The following is a 22,865-nucleotide window of genomic DNA, read 5'->3' as shown; positions in this document are numbered from 1 at the left end:
GATAGAGCAAGACCCTGTCTCAAAGAGAGACGGAGAGAGAGAGAAGAAAATGTTAGAGTAATATTTTCAAGTTTATGAATTACTTTGAAGGTTCTAAGTTTCCATAACCCTCCTTGGGGAAGAAGAATTCTGGTTCCTGTGACTGACTTCAGGGGTGCAAGTGGGCTGGAGACAGGAGGGCAGGAGAAGGTCATGGGTAGACTTTGTTTCTGAGACTGCTTCTGAGACCTTCCAGTCTCCTTTAGTTCAAAGTACTTAGCATGCCACAGCCTCCTACTTTGGGGTATCGTTTTCTGAGCTCTGGTGGTTGAGATCCGGAGACTTTTTTGTTTGTTGAAAGAATATTAAATGCCATCTTCTGAGGCCGGGCGCGGTGGCTCAAGCCTGTAATCCCAGCACTTTGGGAGGCCGAGACGGGCGGATCACAAGGTCAGGAGATCGAGACCATCCTGGCTAACATGGTGAAACCCCGTCTCTACTAAAAATACAAAAAACTAGCCGGGCGAGGTGGCGGGCGCCTGTAGTCCCAGCTACTCGGGAGGCTGAGGCAGGAGAATGGTGTAAACCCGGGAGGCGGAGCTTGCAGTGAGCTGAGATCCGGCCACTGCACTCCAGCCTGGGCGACAGAGCGAGACTCCGTCTCAAAAAAAAAAAAAAAAAAAGAATATTAAATGCCATCTTCATAAGGACTATTCAATGTTGACCTCAGAGCAATAAAGTAGAAAACAGGGAAAAATGAAATTATTAGACATGTGCATCTTTATAAATGTGCAGAAATAGCTTCCAGAAAACTTCTATGTGGTGGAAAACATACATATGTGAATACAATAGATACACTTTTTAAACAAGTAGGAGTATACAGTACACAGTTCTCATCTGGCTTCTTTGCTTTTAGCAGTATGCTTTCCTACCTCACTCATTTTAATAGCTGTAAAGGATTTTATTATGCATATGTAACACTTCTGAAGCCACACTCAGAGCAGTGTGTAAATCAAGGAAATATAAATCACCAACCAACAAATATTTCAAAATAACTCAATTCCTCTACTTGCATTCCTGGTACATATGAAGGGTTCGTGTGGTCCCAGCAATACATTATAAATTTACCTTTCCTTGTTTTGTTTTTGTTTTTTTTTTTTGAGACAGAGTCTTGCTCTGTCACCCAGGCTGGAGTGTGATGACATGATCTCAGCTCACTGCAACCTCCACATCCCAGGCTCCAGCGATTCTCATGCCTCAGCTTCCCGAGTAGCTGGGATTGCAGATGTGCGATACCACGCTCAGCTAATTTTTTTGGATTTCATTAGAGATGGGATTTCACCATGTTGACCACGCTGGTCTTGAACTTTTGGCCTCAAGCAGTCCACCAGCCTCAGACTCCTGAAGCGCTGGGATTACAGGCGTGAGCCACTGCTCCCAGCCCCCCTTTCCTTTTCCGTTTACTTTGTCACATTTCTGAACTTGCCTGGAGACCACAAAGCCTGGCATTTTTCTGTGCCTTCTGCTTTCCCAATCATGCTGCATCACCAAAGTCTAAACACTTGAACATTTCCTTTATAGAGGAAGAGGAGAAAGTTGACCCAAGACTGAATTATCTGTAACTGGCAGATGGTAGGGGAAGGCTGGAAATACTTATTGATCCGCTACGTAACTTACTTAATCTCTTCTTGGGCATTTAGTTTGTCACTTGTTATTGGAAATGATGCAATGAACATCCTTGTATCTTTTTTAAAAAAATTATTATTTTTTTTGAGGCAGAGTCTCACTCTGTCCCCAAGTCTGGACTGCAGTGGCGTGATCATGGCTTGCTGCAGCCTCTACCTCCTGGTCTCAAGCGATCCTCCCACCTGTGCACCACCACTCCTGGCTAATTTTTGTATTTTTTGTAGACAGGTTTTTGCCATGTTGCCCAGACTGGTCTTGAACTGCTGAGCTCAAGCAATCCGCCTGCCTCAGCCTCCTAAAGTGCTGGGATTACAGGCATGAGCCACCACTCCTGGCCCATTCTTGGATCTAAATCTTTGCAATCATGTACAAATAGAACTGTTGGAAGTACTTTTATATTGTTGGATCAAAGGAAATGGGCATTTAAGTTTTGATTGTTGTCAAATTGCCCTACAAAGAAATTGCAGCCAGCAAGGTATGGAAGTGCCTAAATGGAATCTGTGATTTTATTTATTTTGTTTCTTATTTTAAAAAATATTGGGGCTGGGCACGGTGGCTCACGCCTATAATTTCAGCAGTTTGGGAAGCCGAGGCGGGTGGATCACCTGAGGTCAGGAGTTCGAGACCAGCCTGGCCAACATGTTGAAACTCCGTCTCAATTAAAAATACAAAAATTGGCCGGGCGCAGTGGTTCATGCCTGTAATTCCAGCACTCTGGGAGGCTGAGGCAGGTGGATCACCTGAGGTCAGGAGTTCAAGACCAGCCTGGCCAACATGGTGAAACGCCGTCTCTACTAAAAATAGAAAAAATTAGCCAGGCATGGTGGTGGATGCCTATAATTCCAGCTATTCAGGAGGCTGAGGCAGGAGAATCTCTTGAACCTGGGAGGCGGAGGTTGCAGGGAGCTGAGATTGTGCCATTGCACTCCAGTCTGGGCAATGAGAAATTAGGCCGGGCACGGTGGCTCATGCCTGTAATCTTAGTACTTTGGGAGGCTGAGGTGGGTGGATCATGAGAGATCGAGACCATCCTAGCCAACATGGTGAAATCTGTCTACTAAAAATACAAAAATTAGCCGGGCGTGGTGGTGCGTGCCTGTAATCCCAGCTAGTCGGGAGGCTGAGGCGAGATAATCGCTTAAACCAGGGAGTTGGAGGTTGCAGTGAGCTGAGATCGCCCCACTGCACTGTAGCCTGGCTACAGAGCAAGACGAGGTCTTAAAAAAAAAAAAAAAAAAAAAAAAATTAGCTGGGCATGGTAGCACACACCTGTAATCCTAGCTACTCAGGAGGTTGAGGCAGGAGAATTGTTTGAACCCAGGAGGTGGAGGTTGCAGTGGCTGAGATCATGCCATTGCACTCCAGCCTGGGTGACAGAGAAAGATTCCGTCTCAAAAAAAAAAAATAAAATAAAATAAATAAATTGGGATGCTTTGATTTGTATTTCTTTAATTATGTGAGATTAAGAATCTTTTCACACATTTGTAAGTAATTTTATTTCTTTTTCTGTGCTTTTTTCTTTTTCTTTTGAGGCAGAGTCTCACTCTGTCACCCAGGTTGTAGTCTAGTGGCATGATCACAGCTCACTGCAGCCTTGACCTCCCTAGCTAAAGTGATCCTCCTGCCTCAGCCTCCAAAGTGCTGGGATAATAGGTATAAACCACCGTGCCAAGCCAATAAAATTTTATTACAAAAAAAAAAAAAAAACCAACACTTTTGATTTCTTCTAAAATTAAAAAAAAAGCTTAAAAAAATTTTTTTTCTGCTGCTGATCTGCGACCTTCAAAATAGGTAGTGCTTCAAATAGGCAGAGGAAAAAAAGAATGCCTACCTACCTAACAAACTGCAAGCTTGCCTAGTTCCCAGCCTGAAGCCTAAAGTTCAATAACAGAAAATGAAGCTAGAACTAGGGTTTTGGGGTAATAGAATGTAATCAACGTCATTTAGTGACGTCTGAGGCCATTGCACAAAATACCAAAGACTGGTGTGACTTAAACGATAGGAATTTATCTGTTACAGTTCTAGAGGTTAGAGAGTTCAAGATCAGCATGGGGAGCTTATTTGGTTCCTGGTGAGGGTTCTCTTCCTGGCTTGCAGACAGCACTTTCTCCCTGTGTCCCCAAATGGTGTTGACTTAAGTGTGTGCTTTCAGGGAGAAAGATTTCTCTCTTCCTCTTCTTCCAACAATCCTATTGAATTAAGGCCCCTCCCTTATGACTTTATTTAACTTTAATTACCTCCTAAAAGCCTTATCTTCAAATACAGTCACCTTGGGGAGTTAGGGCTTCAGCACGAGAAATTTGGGGGAGCATAATTCAGTCCCTAGCACCCCTCTTTACTCAGGGCTGCATTATGACTTGTGTGGGCCCCAGGCACCTTTGCCTTTGAAGACCCCTTTTTCCTTCAAAAAAAAAAAAATTTAGAGTTTCCAATTGCATTGATATAATGACACATATAACCCTGGCTGAATTCATTATTATATGCTCATTATTACAGTGTTTTTATTTTTCTTCTGATTTCAAAAGAAATTAAAATTAAAACATTTTCATGGGACAGTAAAAGTTTCACTGTGTCTACTGTGCCTAATAAGTTGATCCTGTTTTTGCAGCCGGTGTCGTAGACCTATTCCCTGTAGTAGTCAAGGACATTGTAACTTTTTCTGATTGCCTTCCCCCAAAAACCTCCAGGACCAGCAGTGGAGCTGGCTCTAAAAGAAGCACCTATAGAGAGTGGGAGGCTGTCCAGTTGAACACAGGGAACAACTCACACCTCCCTTCCTCCAGCAGGCTACGAATTGCCAATACATTTTGGTGAAATATAGGAGAGCTTTAGTTAATGCTTCTGCCAACCCCCTAAGGAGGTTCAGGTTGAACATTTTTGAGAACTCTTTTTGTTAAAAGACTTTTCCTTTTAATTAAGATATAATATTCATATATGAGGTATACAGAACTTACATGTACAGCTTGATGAGTTTTCTCCTTTTTTGAGACTGAGTCTCACTCTGTCACCCAGGCTAGAGTGCAGTGGCGTGATATTGGCTCACTATAAACTCTGCCTCCCAGATTCAAGCAATTCTTGTGCTTCAGCATCCTAAGTAGCTGGGATTACAGGCACACTCCACCGTGCCTAGCTAATTTGTGTATTTTTAGTAAAGACGGGGTTTCGCCATGTTTCCCAGAGTGGTCTCAAACTCCTGGACTCAAGGGATCCACCTGCCTTGGCCTCCCAAAGATCTGGGATTACAGGAATGAGCCACTGCGCCCAGCCAAGTTTCTTTTATGTATTAAACACTTTTATTAGTTGTCTATTACTGAATAACAAACTACCCCCAAAACAGTATATTAAATGAACAAACATTTATTTTATCCCAGTTTCTGCCAGTCAGGGATTTGGGTGGTTCTAGGTGGTTCTGGCTCAGGGTCTCTCCTGATATTATGGTCAAGAAGTTGGCCCAGGCTACCATCATCTGAAGGCTTGACTGGGACTGGAGGATCTGCTATTGTAGATGCTGTGGGAGGCTGTACTCAGTGGCTCACACCTGTAATCCCAGCACTTTGGGAGGCCAAGGTTGGTGGATCACTTGAGGTCAGGAGTTCGAGACCAGCCTGGCCAACATGGTGAAACCCTGTCTCCACTAAGAGTACAAAAATCAGTCGGGCATGGTTGCACATGCCTGTAATCTCAGCTACTCGGGAGGCTGAGGCAGGTGAATTGCTTGAACCCAGGAGGCAGAGGTTTCAGTGAGCTGAGATCATGCCACTGCACTCCAGATGGGTGACTGAGCAAGACTCTATCTCAAAAAAAAAAAAAAAAAAAAAAAAAAAAAAAAAAAGATGCTGTGGGAAGGAGGCCTCAGTTCCTCCTTTCTCTCCGCAGGCTGCTGAGTGTCCTTGGGACTTGGCAGCTGGCTTCCTCTAGAAGGAGTGATCCAAAAGGGATTGAGAGCAAGGCAGAGCCATAATGTCTGTTATGAGTTAGCCTCAAAAGTGATAGGCCATCACTTCTGCCATGTAATACTGGGCACGCAGACCAGTCCTGATGCAGTGTAGGAAGGGGACTAGACGGGCAAGAAGAGGGGAGCACTGGGGCCATCTTGGAGGCTGGCAACCACAACATCCATGTAGCCAACACCCAGAGGAAGGATATGGAAACTTTAGCACTTCAGAAGGCTCCTTTATGCCCCCTTCCCAGTCAATATCATCACCCTTCCTTTATCCAGGAGGCAACCACTCTTCAGATTTCTCTCACTGTAAGTTGGTTTTGCCTGTCCTTGAACTTCATATAAAGGGAATCATACTCCTCTGCGTCTGGTTTCTTTCACTGAACACGATGTGTGTGGCTTATTCACATTACTTGTGGTGGTAGCATCTTTTAAAAGAACTACTGTGTAGTATTCCATGGCTTAAACATATCATGGCAGACACCTGGGTTGTTTCTTCTTCCAGTTTGGCTGTTACAAATAAAGGTGCTGTGGGCACTCTTGTACGTATCATATGTTCAATTACACACTGAGTTACTTTGGGTTCTGTGATAGACTTTTTAAACTCCGTACTTACGCAAGCCAAATTTTATAGACATCTTCATTTAAAATAACTTACAGCTACAACTCATGACTTTAGTGTCAATGGTTATGACTGACTCGGAAATGAGGCATTGGTGCTCAGAATTCTGGTAAAATGTTATTCATCCCAGTAAGGATGTTTGAGTTGGTGATTAATCCACTCATGGGTTGTGGTGTAACTTCCACTCAGCTAGGTTGCTACCAGAGCGGGAATGACTTGTGGTTTAGCAGTCAGGGTTTCAAACTGGCATGCCTTCCCTGCAGAATTTGGTCACAGGACACAGTTTCCTTTGTCTGGGGTGGTTTTTGATCAAATCTATCCTAAAATGGAGAGTCCAACTCCTGTACACTGAAGAGTTTCTCTCTAAGACTATTCTTAAAACTTGAAATGTAGGAATAACAACAGCATTTCACTCATTAAAGATTGGAGGATTCAATCCTAGTGAGGGAAGGAAGAAGAACCAAAGATAGGGGAAGGAAGTTTTTCTGTTGACGGAGACAAAGCTGACACGTCACCTAAGAACTGAAGATCTTTAATTAACTTCCTTTATTTTTTATTTTTATTTTACTTTATTTAATTTTATTTTTATTTTTTGATATGGAGTCGCACTGTGTCACCCAGGCTGGAGTTCAGTGGTGCGATCTCGGCTCACTGCAACCTCCGCCTCCTGGGTTCAAGTGATTCTCCTGCCTCAACCTACTGAGTAGCTGGGATTACGGGCGCCCACCACCACACCTGGCTAATTTTTTAATTTGCAGTAGGGACAGGGTTTTGCCATGTTGGCCAGGCTGGTCTCGACCTCCTGGCCTCAAGTGATCTGCCCGCCTTGGCCTCCCAAAGTGCTGGGATTATAGGTGTGAGCCACTGTGCCTAGCTGAATTCCTTTAATTGTTGAAACATAACCTCATTCATATTAATAAATTAATATTTTTTTTTGAGAGGGAATTGCTCTGTTATCCAGGCTGGAGTGCAGTAGTGAGATCACATCTCACTGTAGCCTCGACCTCCCAAGGCTTAAGTGATCCTCCCACCTTAGCCTCCTGGGTAGCCGGGACTACTGGCACATGCCACCATGCCAGGCTAATTTTCTGTATATTTTTGTAGAGATGGGGTCTCACTTTGTTGCCCAGACTAGTCTCGAACTCTTGGGCTCAAGTGCTTTTCGTACCCCAGACTCCCAAAGTGCTGGGATTAGAAGCACGAGCCACCATGCCCAGCCTCACTCGTATTTTAAAATCATCTGAAAGTATTGCTAAAAAAAAGGATTAGGTCACCAGGAAAACAATAGAAGACTTTCCAGACCTACTGATACATAGGTTATTTAACTCAGGGCTAAGTATAGTCAGAGCGCCCAGAAAAAACACCTCTGTGTGACTGGTTTACCCTCCATGTGTTCATTACGTTAAGCAGAAGAAGAATTATTTTCACATTCCTCGACTAGAATGTCTAATGCTAATTTTGCCTGTCATTGTTTGTTTTTGTTTTTCTCCATGCTTTGAAGTACAAGTCCTAGGGTGTGAGCTGCTATGGCTCAATGGCATGAAATATCATAACCCAGTGTGGCTTTGTTCACAGCCAGGCATGTTCTAAACACTTTAGCATCTTTTTACAGGGAGATAAAATTCACCAATTTGGCTGGACGAGGTGGCTCATGCCTGTAATCCCAACAATTTGAGAGGCCAAGGCAGGCAGATCGCTTGTGTCCAAGATTTTGAGGCCAGCCTGGGCAACATGGCAAAACCCCAGCTCTACCAAAATACAAAAGTTAGCCAGGCATGGTGGAGCATGCTTGTAGTCCCAGCTACTTGGTATGCTGAGGCGGGAGGATCATTCGAGTCCAGAATGTGGAGGTTGCAGTGAGTTGAGATCGTGCCATTGCACTCCAGCTTGGGTGACAGACCAGGACCCTGTAACAAAAAAAAAATAAAAAAATAAATCATCGATTAAAACCAATCAGCCATCATAGTTATAGGTACGCAGCCATAAATCATCTCATTTGACCAGGCCTGTTTGCACTGCACCACACCTATGTGCATCTCTATAGGCTGGTACCAAGGCTGTTGTTTTCATGTTGCCTTAGTTTTGGTACAGTGCAGAGACAATGCATACTGATAGTTGCCAGTGATTCCTAGAAAGCATCAGGACTATCTTCACAAATACAATTCTATCCAGTGAGGAGTAGAATCATTTCAAGGGAATAATTTTATTTAATTTAACGTTAGCTCCAGGTCCACTTACCAATCCTTATCCATAATCTCCATTACAAGGCCAGATTTTTTTTTTTTTTTTGAGATGGAGTCTCACTCCGTAGCCCAGGCTGGAGTGCAGTGGCACAATCTCAGCTCACTGCAACCTCTGCCTCCCGGGTTCAAGTGATTCTCCTGCCTCAGCCTCCCCAGTAGCTGGGATTATAGGCACCTGCCCCTGCGCCCAGCTAATTTTTGTAGTTTTAGTAGAGATGGGGTATCACCATCTTGACCAGGTTGGTCTTGAACTCCTGACCTCGTGATCCACCCGCCTCAGCTGCCCAAAGTGCTGGGATTACAGGCATGAGCCACCACGCCCAGCCACAAGGCCAGAATTCTTTGGTGACTGAACAAGCTAATCAAAGACAGAGTGGTGGAGCAAAAGCAGCCTCGAGTTTCCCAGCCTTTGCCTCATATGGCCACACTTCTTCACGTGGTTCGCTGCCTGCTCTCCTCTCCTGGAGACCTTCTCCTTCCTCATTATGTTTCACTTCCTGCTCTTGTTCATTATTTCATTCTCTTTGCTGAGTTCCCTTCTTTCAAAGTTTATTTCAGTTTGCCATCTGTTTAAAAAAAACAATGGGCCGGGCGAGGTGGCTCAAGCCTGTAATCCCAGCACTTTGGGAGGCCGAGACGGGCGGATCACGAGGTCAGGAGATCGAGACCATCCTGGCTAACACAGTGAAACCCTGTCTCTACTAAAAATACAAAAACTTAGCCGGGCGAGGTGGCAGGCGCCTGTAGTCCCAGCTACTCGGGAGGCTGAGGCAGGAGAATGGCGTGAACCCGGGAGGCGGAGCTTGCAGTGAGCTGAGATCCGGCCACTGCACTCCAGCCTGGGTGACAGAGCGAGACTCCGTCTCAAAAAAAAAAAAAAAAAAAAAAAAAAAAAAAAAAAAAAAAAAAGGCCGGGCGCGGTGGCTCACGCCTGTAATCCCAGCACTTTGGAAGGCCGAGGCGGGCGGATCACAAGGTCAGGAGATCGAGACCATGGTGAAACCCCGTCTCTACTAAAAATAGAAAAAAATTAGCCGGGCGCAGTGGCGGGCGCCTGTAGTCCCAGCTACTCGGGAGGCTGAGGCCGGAGAATGGCGGGAACCCGGGGGGCGGAGCTTGCAGTGAGCCGAGATTGCGCCACTGCACTCCAGCCTGGGTGACAGAGCGAGACTCCGTCTCAAAAAACAAAAAAAAACAAAAAAAAACAAAACACAATGTATTGAATTTAGAGGCAGGGTCTTGCTATGTTGCCCAGGCTGGTCTTTATTTAATTCCTGGGCTCAAGCAATCCTCCTGCCTCAGCCTCCCTTCAGACAGGAGCCACTATGCCCAGCCATTTTGCCATCTCTTTTACTCTCAGTAGACTCCCCGTGGGGACCTCATTCATCCCATGACTTTGTCCATCACCTCTATGCAGATGATGCCTAAATCAGTAACAACAGTCTTGTCCTAAACATTAATTTGTTATTTCCAACTGCCTTCTAGAATCTATTTCACAGATCCTTCGAAGTGAACATGTCCAAACTCTCTCTCTCTCTTTACCCCAAATCTGCTATTCTTCCCTATTTCCTAAAAAAGTTACTGGCTCATCCACCTTGTAAACTTTGTGGGCCAAGAAGAATTAACAAAGCCAGCCCAAGACTGCCTATCCTTAGGAAGTCCTGCTTACGAGATTGGCCCTCAGCTGGCAAACAGTTCCCTACGCTGATATCAAACTTTCCCTAAATGATAAGAAGTGTTCACTTTGCCTAAACTTCTGTGCAAACAATGTGGTTTATACTGAATGCCTGTTTTCCTTCTGGAGGTCTTGATTTTTGGTAAATGCTAGGCAGAAGGGACCTATGTGACCAGTTCCCAGTTGAAACCCTGAGCCCTAAGTCTTCAATGAGTTTCCTTGGTAGACAATACTTGCTGCCACAACTTGGTTGCTGGAGGAATTAAGCTCATCCTGCGGGAGAGGTTTCTCAGAAGCTTGCACCTGCTGTCTTCTATCTTCGCTCTATTTTCCTTCTCTCTTTGCTGATTTTGCTATGCGTCTTTTTGCTGTAATCTTAACCATATGTATGAGTATACATGTATGTGTAACCACGTATATGAGTATATGTATGAGTAAACTAGATATATGAGTCCTATGTCTTCCTAGCAAGTCAGTAAACCTGGGGATGATCTTGGGAACGCCTAACGCACTTTAGCATAATTCTTAGCTGCTCTCTTTTCTTTTCTTCATCCTCTATATTTAATTGTCACCAATTATCATTAATTCTACCTGCAAGTATTTTCAAAAACATGTCCCATATTCTCCACCTTCACTGCTCTGATGCTATAATTGTGACTCCATCTGGGCACCACTGCCTCCTCCACCTTCCCCCAAAAAGCAAAAGTAAAATGCCCAAGATTGGAGGACAGCACCAAGACACCACTACAAGGTAAACTGTCTTTCAAAGCCAGTTCCCTCAACTGTAAGATGGGGATGGTAATAGTGTTTATTTCATAGGGTTGCTGTGAGGTGTAAATGAAAAAAATGCGTAACACTTTACAAGATTCTCTATCTAAAGTGCTTAGCACGTAACAATCCCTTAACAAATGTTAGTTGTTGCTTTTATTTTTATTTATTTATTTAGAGACAGGGTCTCACTCTGTCACCCAGGCTGGAGTGTAGTGGTGCCATTGCAGCCTTGACCTCCTGGCCTTAAACCATCCTCCCACCTCAGTCTCCCAAGTAGCTGGGACTGCAGGTGTGAACCACCACCATGTCTGGCTTTTTTTATCTTTAGAGAGATGGAGTCTCACTATGTTGCCTAGGCTGGTCTTGATCTCCTGAACTCAAGTGATCCACCCCACCTTGGCCTCCCAAAGTGCTGGGTTTATAAGCGTGAGCCACCGGGACTGCTCACCTGGTCACTACCTCTAAAACATCCAGTTCTAGCACCAAAAGCACTTTGTTAGGAAACAGGAACTCAGCTTCTCACCCCTATAATCTATAGCCCGCCACCAAAACACAGGCATCTCTGTCTGGATCTAAGTAGCCTAGGATTTGGGGGCACTCTTTTCCTCTGCGTAGGTGTCTCACTGTGGGATTTATGAAGAGATGTAGCTTTCTTGTGGTGGTAGAGGGTGGATGGAGCAGATGGAAGCCAGGATGTCCCTGTAAATTTCCATATTCCTGATGTTACTGCTGCAAATTATGGTCTCCTACACCAGTAATTCTGCAAAACCACCAGCTACTTCACAAGAGAAAGTTATTGCAAAGGACTGAAGAGCCAGGAGCACCATAAATAATACAAATCAGAAAATTTTCTATTTTCAGCGTCTTCAATAACTGTCCCAAAAATTCTTTTCTGAATGAAAACTTTTTGGAATCATTACATTCTCTACAGCAGAAATAATGAAATCATAGGTCCATTACTAAAATAAAGTTTAAATATCTATTTAGGGTCCCAAATATCAATGTATTTGCAGAGTTGAATTATTCACCCTAAAATTCCATGCTACTAAAAATCACATAGCAATACCTTGTGATTAAAAACAAAAAGAAAAAAGCAGCAAAGGCAAATGGGGTAGTATACTAACTTTATTTTGAATTATTATATAACATGGAATATGTCATCAAAGAAATGAATTAATGAAAAACGTTTGTAGTTAAGCAGACGATTTGCATAGGAGTTGCTAGTTTTAAGTCTTAGGATGCAGAGCTAACTGAATTATCAATTAGATTAACATAGAATAATCATTTACATGTGTGAAAATTTTTAAACTAAAAGACCTTTCTGTACAGTCTTTGGCAGGTGATTAATCATCTTCCCTGCTATGGGTAATCTCATCTAGATCAAATGTGATCCTTTTAAGCTAGACACCTCTTACCTACAGTAAGAAGGCCTCCATATTGTTAAAGCTACTGGGTTCAGTTTTATGGCTCTAATATTGTTCAAGAACATTACCCACTTAAAACTATTGACGTAATAGGCCAATGACATGTTATAGTGAGAAGCAGTAAGTTTGTGATTCATCCCATTTTGTCTTTTGGAACTCTGTTACCAGTACCCATAATGTTTTGCTTTGTATCAGTGATTAGCAACTATTTTTTGCCATAAGGGCTAAGGGGAAAATATAAAGCATTTAAGGCCATCTTATTTTCCTCTTCAAAATGAATATAGCTTTTTGAAATTCCCACAGGAGAAAATGTATATTTGTACAAATTTGCTGAATGAAAGAACGTCAGTGAGGAAATTAGCACTGCTTTTCAGCCATCAAAATGTTTATATCTGGGTGTTTTAGCAACAGAGAGCTTTCTAATATTTTATCCTAGAATCAGGCTGCAGGCTTTTTGTATAGCTGGTCAGGCTGTAGGCACCTCTGCAGCCTGTGAGTTGCTCATTTGCTGGAGACATTTATCAAAATATGCTGATTGTTGTTGCATTAATTGTAACAAATTTTAAGAGAATACCTTCTAATTTTGAAGATTATATTCTATTATTTACTGAATTAAAGATAATCCTTTTAGTAACACTGAAAGTTGGTTAAACAAAAATTCTTTTGGGATTACAACGTTTTCCTCTAAACATGTCTTTACACAGACACTGACTGAAAACCAGAGCAGAACATGAAGAAATAAACTAAAGATGTGTTTAAATAGCAGAAATACCATTGCGTTTATTTTGGTAAATTACAGAAAGGTTTTATTTTTGTATGTGCAGTTAGGCACTGACTGAGGCATTTAGACACCATTAATTATAAAGTGCATTGAATATAAGTTTTGATCCTCTTCAAAGGAATAATTCAATAAAACTCAGATTTCATTCTTGCAATCAGTCAACTCAAAAACATGCATAGATGAAGACTTACTAAGTACTAACAACGGTCTTTTATTATTTATACTCCTGCAACAGTAATAGCAACATATTTTACTTGCATATATCACATTTTATCCAAGGACCTCAAAGTCATTCTATGAAGCAACACGGTGTTGGAAACTGAAGATTCCACAGCATGTTAGGTGTACTTACGGCATAGGAAATATATTCCCAACAACAGAGCCAAAATAAAAGACCAAAGAGACAAGCCTATATATTTCTCGTGGTTTATAATTTTCTGAATTTCCAAATTTGCCACCGGTATCGTAACCTACCTACAATGTTGACTCTATGTAAAATTGATTTTCACATGTCAGGAATAAGATGAGGATCAACGAACAAATGCACAGTCTGTCTTTTCTATAGTTCAATAGTCCATCTTTGAATAGCACACAATGGAATGTCAGAAGTGGTTTTTTAATATATGTTGACACCTCATTGATTTATAACAATCATGGCTATGGTTCTTGGGTAGAGGAGAACATTTTATACTGGAATGACATATATATGTAGGTAAAATATGATAGATCTATATATTTTAGCACACCTACATTTAACACAAAAGCAAAAGTACATCAATCCATTGAAGGTCAGCTTTTCAGTCTTTTAAAGGAACAAAGCATTCTGTCTCCTTGCTTAGTACTGAGAACCCTGTCCACCTTAGAGTTTAACTGAGAGGCCCAAGTTAGCATCGTTGAAAATGAGTTTCTGTGGAATCTGCGAACATGCCAGGCAGCCCCAGAGCTGAGTTACAGGACACTGCGAGAAGCCCACGGTGAGGGGGCAAGGGGGTCCCTGAGCTGTTTGGTTCTTGACTTGGTGCACAGAGCGTAGCTCTTCTTTGTCAGGGACCCAGAGGGTGGGCATTCTGGGCGTTTTTTTTGCATAAAAGAATTTCCAACACTGCTTGAAATGCAATTTCTTTTTGGACAATGTGGTTAAACTTTCTATCTTTCTGTCAGATATGGAGCTAAGTTAGCTCTTCCTAGGACCTTCTTTACTTCTCAGGAGACGCAATATGCGTTCATTTTTGGTTAGTTCAGCCGGAAGTTCATTGGCCTGAAAGAAGAGAAGATGGGCATTAGTGAATCCCCACAGCTGGTGTGGTTTTAGGGACTCCAAGGAGGGGCATTTGACCCACTCTTTCTCCTTCACTAATGAAAAAAATCCACACTGGACTCACGCTTTTATATAAAGGTATTAAAAAATCTTCTTTAAATGTATAAATATTACTTTTATTTCCTTATCTCATTTTTAGAGACATTTTCCAGCCAGATCCCTTACTAGACTGTAATCTCTTAGGGGGAAGGGTCCAGATCTAATTAATCATTGTATCCTTATCTCCACCACAATGCCAGCATGTCTAGAATGTGCTCAGTAAGTACCAGTCAAATTAAATTTTATACCTTATATGTATTTTATTATTATTATTATTTTTTGAGACAGGGTCTTGCTCTGTCACCCAGACTGGAGTGCAGTGGTGCAATCATGGCTCACTGCAGCCTTGACCTCCCCAGCTCAAATGATCCTCCCTCCTCAGCCTCCCAAGTAGCTGGGACCACAGATGTGCACCACCACGCTCGGCTAATTTCCAGAGATGAGGTTTGCCATGTTGCCCCAGCTGGTCTTGAACTCCTCGGTTCAAGTGATGCTCCTGCCTCAGCTTCCCAAAGCGTTTGGATTACAGGCATCAGCCGCCGTGCCCAGCCTACCTTATATTTATTAATGTATGACATGAGGTAGTCTGTCCACCAAGGACTTGGGACTGAGTCAGGACTCAGCACAGGTATCTTTTTTTTTGTTTTTTGAGATGGAGTCTTGCTTTGTCACCCAGGCTGGAGTGCAGCTGTGTGATCTCGCCTCACTGTAACCTCTGCCTCCTGGGTTTGTACAATTCTCCTGCCTCAGCCTTCTGAGTAGCTGGGACTATAGGCATGCGCCACCATGCCCGGCTAATGTTTTTGTATTTTTAGTAGAGATGGGGTTTCACCATTTCACCAGGCTGGTCTTGAACTCCTGACCTCAAGTGATCTGCCTGCCTCGGCCTCCCAAAGTGCTGGGATTACAGGTGTGAGCCACTGCACTGGGCCAGGTATGTTTTGATGAGAAGGCCGAGTGAGGAAACCTCCAGAACATAAGAGACACCTGGGAAAGAACAGCATTGGTGGCTAACACCTTCCACCTGACCCAGTATCACTCGAAGTCCTTTCTTTTCACATTGCTGCTGAGATACATCCATTAGGCATCTAGTGAACCAGTCCCTACCATTGACAACAGGTGTGATGTGGACGTGGTTCTCAAACCTGTCGGTTTCAGGACCCTTTATACTCTCAAAAATTATTGAAGAGTCTAACAAATTTTGTTTTTAACTTATTAAAAATGAAACCCGAGGGCCATGTGCAGTGGCTTACACCTGTAATGCTAGCACTTTGGGAGGCCGAGGTGAGAGGACCACTTGAGCTCAGGAATTGGAGACCAGCCGGGGCAACATAGTGAAACCACATCTGTATTATTTAAAAAGAAAATATTTTCAAAAAGAAAAAAAAAATCCTGAGAAAAATTAAAAAATATATTTATTAATTCACTAAAAATAAATCCAAGTTAATATATTTATGAAAAATTAAATTTTCAAAAACAAGTAATTCTGAGAAGAGTAGCACTGCTTAACAGCTTTACATATTTCTTTCATGTGTAGCTTAACAGAATACAATTGGATTCTCATATCTGCATCTGTATCCTGTTGTGATATGTTGTTTTGGTAGAAGGATATAAAGAAAATTAAGCTTCACACAGGTAGTTGGAAAAGGAAGGAGTATTTTAACAGTCTTTTCAAATTGTTGTAGATACTATTCTCTGATGCCACATCAATATTCAACAACTGGCAGTTTCTTAAAGGTTAAATGCAGTGTGAGATGTGAAACCATATCAGTGAACTTTAAAGCCCACAGGTTTATCTATTTATAGTTGGATCTTTTTACCTATGCATGGTTTGTAACATGCACTGCTTATTTGGAAAATATCAGTTCACTGAGTTTGTAGAATGTTGGCACATTTCATTGTGCAATATCAAAAACTCACATTCTGGCTGGGTGTGGTGGCTCACGTCTATAATCCCAGCACTTTGGTAGGCAGAGGCAAGTGGATCACCTGAGGTCATGAGTTTAAGACCAGTCTGGCTAATATGGTGAAAACCTGTCTCTACTTAAAATACAAGAATTAGCTGGGCGTGGTGGCGCATGCCTGTAATTCCAGCTACTCAGGAGGCTGAGGCAGGAGAATTCCTTGAACCTGGGAGGCGGAGGTTGCAGTGAGCTGAGATGGCGCCACTGCACTCCAGCCTGAGTGATAGTGAGTGAGACTCCATCTCACAAACGAACAAACAAAACTGATCCATCAGAAAAGCCTTTAAGTTTTGGGAAGCTGTTAAAATCATAGTGGTAGATACCTTGTTCTTTCAAGTAAAAATAGTGTTCTATGAAAAACGTGGCAGGTTCACTTTGCAATTCAAACAACTGCACAGGGGCGAATGCAGCTCCATCTTGGATGCTAATCTACCATGTTTACTTCTTCTTTTTTAGACGGAGTCTCACTCTGTTGCCTAGGCTGGAGTGCAGTGGTGCCATCTCAGCTCCCTGCAACCTCTACCTGCCGGGTTCAAGCAATTCTCCTGCCTCAGCCTCCCCAGTAGCTGGGATTATAGGCGTGCACCACTGTGCCCAGCTAATTTTTGTATTTTAGTAGAGATGAGGTTTCATCATGTTGACCAGGTTGGTCTCGAACTCCTGATCTCAAGTGATGCGCCTACCTCGGCCTCCCAAAGTACTGGGATTACAGGGATGAGCCACCACACTCAGCCTGCCATGTGATTAACCCTAGTTTGGGGAATGCCTCTAAGATTTCTATCTTATCTACTTTTTTGTTGTGGTTCCTACTGAAAATCCTGCCCATCGACCTTGCCCATAAGTCCTGCCCTTAGGCAGTCACATAGTGTTCTTGCCTTTCCCTGAGAGGTTGACTTCACTTGTCCTGTATATTCCTTCCCTTAGGCCCTGGGTCTTGGGGGGTGATGTCCTAAGACTGTGACTCCTGTCCCTGTTACTTTCTGAGAAACTGGACATGTTAGCCTCTTTTTATTTTTTTCTTCTTATCTGCTGTGATCATCTGGATGTCAGCTGCTTTCTTGGCCTCTCAGCTTCCTCAGAGTTTTGGGGGCAGGTTTGCCTGCTCACTGCCCAACAGGTTCGCTTTTTTTTTTTTTTTTTCTTTTTGAGATGGAGTCTCATTCTGTTGCCATGTTGGAGTGCAGTGGCACAGTCTCGGCTCACTGCAACCTCTCCCTCCTGGGTTCAAGCGATTCTCTTGCCTCAGCCTCCCGAGTAGCTGGGACTACAGGCGCATGCCACCAGGCCCGGCTAATTTTTGTATTTTTAGTAGAGACGGGGTTTCACCATGTTGGCCAGGATGGTCTCGATCTCTTGACCTCTTGATCCACCCGCCTTAGCCTCCCAAAGTGTTGGGATTACAGGCATGAACCACCGTTCCTGGCCAGGTGCTTTTTCTTGAGATAATCATCATACTTCAGTACACAGAAGAAGCGCTGTAGGCATGCTCTCCATATCACCACACAGAATTTTATTTTATTTATTTATTTATTTTGAAATGGAGTCTTATTCTGTCGCCCAGGCTGGAGTGCAAGGGCACAATCTCTGCTCACTGCAGCCTCCATCTCCCGAGTTCAAGTGATTCTCCTGCCTCAGCCTCCTGAGTAGCTGGGATTACAGGTGCCCACCACTGCTCCTGACTAATTTTTATATTTTTAGTAGAGATGGAGTTTCGCCATGTTGGCGAGTCTGGTTCTGAACTCCTGACCTCAGGTGATCCGCTTTTCTTAACCTCCCAAAGTGCTGGGATTACAGGTGCGAATCACCATGCCCAGCCCAGAATTTTATTTATTTTTTTCGACAGATGGTCTCACTGTGTCACCCAGGCTGGCATGCACCGGTGCAATCATAGCTCACAATAGCCTCAAACTCCTTCAGCTCAAGCTGGGACTATAGGTGTGTGCCACTATCCCTGGCTTTTTTTTTTTTTTTTTTCAGTAGAGATGGGGTCTTGCTATGTTACCCAGGCTGGTCTTGAACTCCTGGTCTCAAGCAATCTTCCCACCTAGGTCTCCTGAAGTGCTGAGATTATAGGTGCTGGCCACTTTGCCCCACCATCACACATAATTTTATTATTATTATTATTATTATTATTGTTATTATTTTTTGAGACAGAGTCTCCCTCCATTGCTCAGGCTGGAGTGCAGCAGTACGATCTCGGCTCACTGCAACATCTACCTCCCGGGATCAAGCAATTCTCCTGCCTCACCCTCCTGAGTAGCTGGAATTACAGGCATGCGCGACCACGCCCGGCTAATTTTTGTATTTTTAGTAGAGACAGGGTTTCACCATGTTGGCCAGGCTGGTCTCGAACTGCTGACCTCACGTGGTCTGCCTGCCTTGGCCTCCCAAAGTGCTGAGATTACAGGTGTGAGCCACTACACCCAGCCAATCACACAGAATTTTAAAAAGATGTATAGGAAGAGTCAAAATTTAATAAAATTGACACTTTTTTTTTTTACTGCTTTATCAGAGACATTCTTAAGTACAACTGGTATTTTTGTAAAATAATTTACAAAATTTATAAAATAATTTATAACGGCTTGTAAAATATTTTGCCAGTACAGTTTAGTGTTCCTTCTTTGATGTGTACTAAGGCCCCAATAGCTTCACCCACCATTGCTTTTGCTTCTGTAGCATTAGAGCAAATGTCAGCACAGTGAAAAAGGCAGGTAACATCTTGTTTGTTTTTCTAGGAGACAGGTTTTCTCTCTCTAAGGCTGGAGTGCAGTGGCACAATCATGTAGCTCACTGCAGCCTTGAACTCCTGGCTGGGCTCAAGCGATCTTTCCACCTCTGCCACCCTAGTAGTTAGGACTACAGGCACACACCACCATGCCCAGCTATGTTTTTGTTTTTTTAATTTCTTAAAGAGATGAGGTCTTGCTATATTGCCCATGGTGGTCTTGAATTTTTGGCTTCAAGCGATCCTGCTGCCTCAACCTCCCAAATTGCTGGGATTACAGGCACAAACCACCTAAACTAACATCTTTTTATTATCAAGAATATGGTTTTGAATTCTTTTTTAAAATTGTAAATAGATTTTTCTTTAATAGAGATGGGGTCTTGCTATATTGCCCAGGTTGGTCTTGAACTTTCAGGCTCAAGTGATCCTCGCACCTCTGCCTCCCAAAGTGCTGGGATTACAGGCATGAGCCACTACACCCAACCTTGTTTTGACTCCTTAGACCTCCTGTATGGGTCATGAAGATCTTCAGGGGTCCAAGGATCCCACTTTGAGAACTGTTTGTATAGAGGAATCAGAAGGATGTTCTCGTGGCTGGGCATAGTGGCTCACGCCTATAGTTCAGTTACTTGTGAGGCTGAGGCAGGAGTATCACTTCAGCACAGGAGTTCGAGGTTACAGTTAGCTTTGATGGCACCACTGCACTCCAGCCTAGGTGACAGAGTGAGACTCTGTCTCTAAAAAGTAAGAAGGATGTTCTGGGAATTTCAGGGGAGGCCATTAAAGGGAAAGTGGCATGCAGAATGAGGGAGGGAGGCTTGGTTATAGATGTTACCTGTCTCACCATATTTTTTTCTCCTGCAGCCAAGCCTGGAACCCCAGTTGCTTTATCTGGAAACTTGATCCTAGGTAAAGCTTCTGCAGTCCCCATCTTCTAGCTGGATCCTGCTCCCTCACCCCTATCTGCTGGCTGGGACTTCACTTGTTAGGAAATGTAAGTTTGCCACAAATAGTCTGCTGTGCAGCTGTCCTGTGGCTGCACCCCTTCCCACCACATGGGACCCTTGACGCCAATGCTGGATTCAATCACAGAGGAAATTATGATGCTATGCTAGTACACACCAGAGGCTTCTCTATGAGGTAAAGTTCTGTTAGCTTAGTTCCTGCAGGAACAGACATTGTACAGGTCTAACACCCGGGCCTGCAGAGAAATGCTCCTGGTAAACAGACCTAAGCTTCATCCAGTCTCAGAGCAAACACTCAGGAATAATTGAGCTGTCTACATCAGTGGCTGGTCCATGGTGAGCAGACTGGTGGGTAGTTAGAGGAACCTCTGCAGTCAAGGAGAAGGGAACTTAAGAAGCTCTACCTCTGTCTACCAGCCTGCCAGCGTGTTGCCTTGTGTGACTATCTCCATGAATGTCCATATCCTCTGCCATTAAAAAAAGCTTTATGCTTTCAAATCGTGTTGTCAAGTTTTGGTCATTCACATCACCATTCTGTCTTCCATGTCGTTCTAAAATCCTAGTTTAATTCCTCTTCTCTCCCAGTTAGTCCCCACTAGATTCTCAGGTTGCTGAGACTGTACAGATTGATGTGATGGCGAGTGCCCCAGGCTAGCCCCTAAAGGCTATCTCGTTTATTATGGAGCAGGACCATAGGCCCATATTCATGATACTACAGTATCAAACCACTAAATCTCCCCACTGCTCCTGGAGGAAGATGTGCTCAGTCAAGGGGTTGGGAACATAAGACCCCTGCACCCAGGGGTATGGTTATAGTGTGAGGAATGGCTATAGCGTGAGGAATGGCGTGAAGAATGGCTATAACGTGAGGAGCGGCTATTGGGGCGACCCGTTGGCCTTCTCCTCAGGCATCTGTCTCGAAGGCCCAGAGCAGAAGTCTTGGAACGCCTGGAGCAGAAGAGTGTTCTGTACTAGCTGAGAAGCCACTTTCTCCCGGAAGCCTCCAAACCATTCTTTCCTTCCCTGCTTACAGCTCTTGTCACTCCGTATTGCAATTGCTTTGTTTAGTTGTCTTTATTCCCCCACTAAACTCTGAGCTTCATGAAAGCGGCAACTGTGAATCTTTTTCACTATTGCATTTCCAGCACATAGCACAGTGCATGGTATCTAGTGTTTGTTGAATGAATGAATGAGAGCCAAGAATGCTCCTTCTGCAGGAATCCCAACACCCTTGCCTGTGGAGCTGCTATTAACAAGACTGGCTTCTATGGAGTGGCTGGTAGGAAGCTGGGGGCTTCCCTCGCAGCTCCTCCCAGGTGTCTAAGGGCTTCCGCAGTGTGAGGCTCCAACAGGAGTGCCCCCACATGTTTTCAAGTCATTTTTAAGGGAGGGTCCAAAGTCTAGCATTTTGTCCACTGGAAAATACTTATAACCATTATTGCTGGTGATTATTCCATTATTCTAGGAGATGCACAAGGAATTGCATTTTTCAGTTTCTATACACAGGTACTAATATTTCCTCCCTGTGAAACTGCCTTTGCAGAATTATAACTGAGGAAATTATGACAGTGAAATCAGACCTAACCAACTCCATCTTGCTTCTAACCTTTAAGCTGTGCTTGTTCATTCCCAGGCATAGGTCAGACTCACTCTGGGAAGGAATTCAGCTTGTGGTTTGACTCTGAAACAAAATTGATAACAGCCCTTTCCCGAAAAGACCCCCTTCGTGCCTGGGGACCAGTCTGCCTTTGTAGGACTAACAAACTAGCTACAAGATTAGAAATTACAATTCAGGGCCAGGCGCAGTGGCTCATGCCTGTAATCACTTTTGGGAAACGTTTCCCAAAGTGAAAGTTGGTGAAACCCCATTTCTACTAAAAATACAAAAAATTAGTCTGGCGTAGTGGCGTGCACCTGTAATCCCAGCTACTTGGAAGGCTGAGGCAGGAGAGTCCCTTGAACCCAGGAGGCGGAGGTTGCAGTGAGCTGAGATCGCGCCATTGCACTCCAGCTTGGGCAACAAGAGAGAAACTCCGTCTCAAAAAAAAAAAAAAAAAAAAAAAAAAAAAAAAAAAAATTACAATTTAGGGGTCATGCAACTTCTGGCTCCAAGAGTCTGAACCTCCCCGATTTGCTCCCAGGGGTGACGTCACTATGGTGAGACCTAAGGTCAGTGCTTGAGATATTTTGCAGACCTTGCACCTGATGGATCAGCTGACACCACCCAGACCAGTAATCTGGCCCAATCAGTTCTGCCATCGCACCTAGAAACAGAAAACATTAAGAAAACCTAACTTTGACCCCTTATGATTCCATTTCCAGTCTGACCAATCAGCACTCCCTACTTCCCAAGCCCCTACCCGCCAAATTATCTTTAAAAACTCTGATCCCTGAATGCTCGGAGATACCAATTTGAGTAATAATAAAACTCCTGTCTCCCGCACAGCTGGCTCTGCGTGAATTACTCTTTCTCCATTGCAAGATCCCTGTCTTGATAAATCAGTTCTGTCTAGGCAGGAGGCAAGGTGAACCCATTGGGCGGTTACACTTGCTTGGATTCAGGAGGGTCCAAAGTCCAGCATTTTGCCCCCTTGAAATTACTCATAATCATTATTGTTGGTAGTTATTCCATTATTCTAGGAGACACACAAGGAATTGCATTTTTCAGTTTCTATGTAACGGGTCTAATGTTTCCTCCTTGCCTTAATTCAGTACTGGATAGCTCACCAACAA

At 43.6% G+C, this 22,865-nt stretch overlaps 1 protein-coding gene across 6 annotated transcripts in view; it reads right to left on the bottom strand.

Annotated features, from left to right (window-relative positions):
- Window positions 1-12,023: 12,023 nt before the first annotated feature.
- Window positions 12,024-22,865, bottom strand: part of LOC105465042 (ankyrin repeat domain 29) — a 65,331-nt gene continuing 54,489 nt past the window's right edge. For all 6 annotated transcript variants that reach the window (XM_011713239.2, XM_011713264.2, XM_011713254.2 and 3 more), the window contains one exon: window positions 12,024-14,379. In XM_011713239.2, the coding sequence (XP_011711541.2) occupies window positions 14,296-14,379 (84 nt within the window). In that variant the 3' untranslated portion in view covers window positions 12,024-14,295. The remainder of the gene's footprint in view (window positions 14,380-22,865) is intronic.

Source organism: Macaca nemestrina, chromosome 19 (genome assembly GCF_043159975.1).
Source record: "Macaca nemestrina isolate mMacNem1 chromosome 19, mMacNem.hap1, whole genome shotgun sequence".
Taxonomy (NCBI): domain Eukaryota; kingdom Metazoa; phylum Chordata; class Mammalia; order Primates; family Cercopithecidae; genus Macaca; species Macaca nemestrina.
This window is presented reverse-complemented; position numbering and strand designations above follow the sequence as displayed.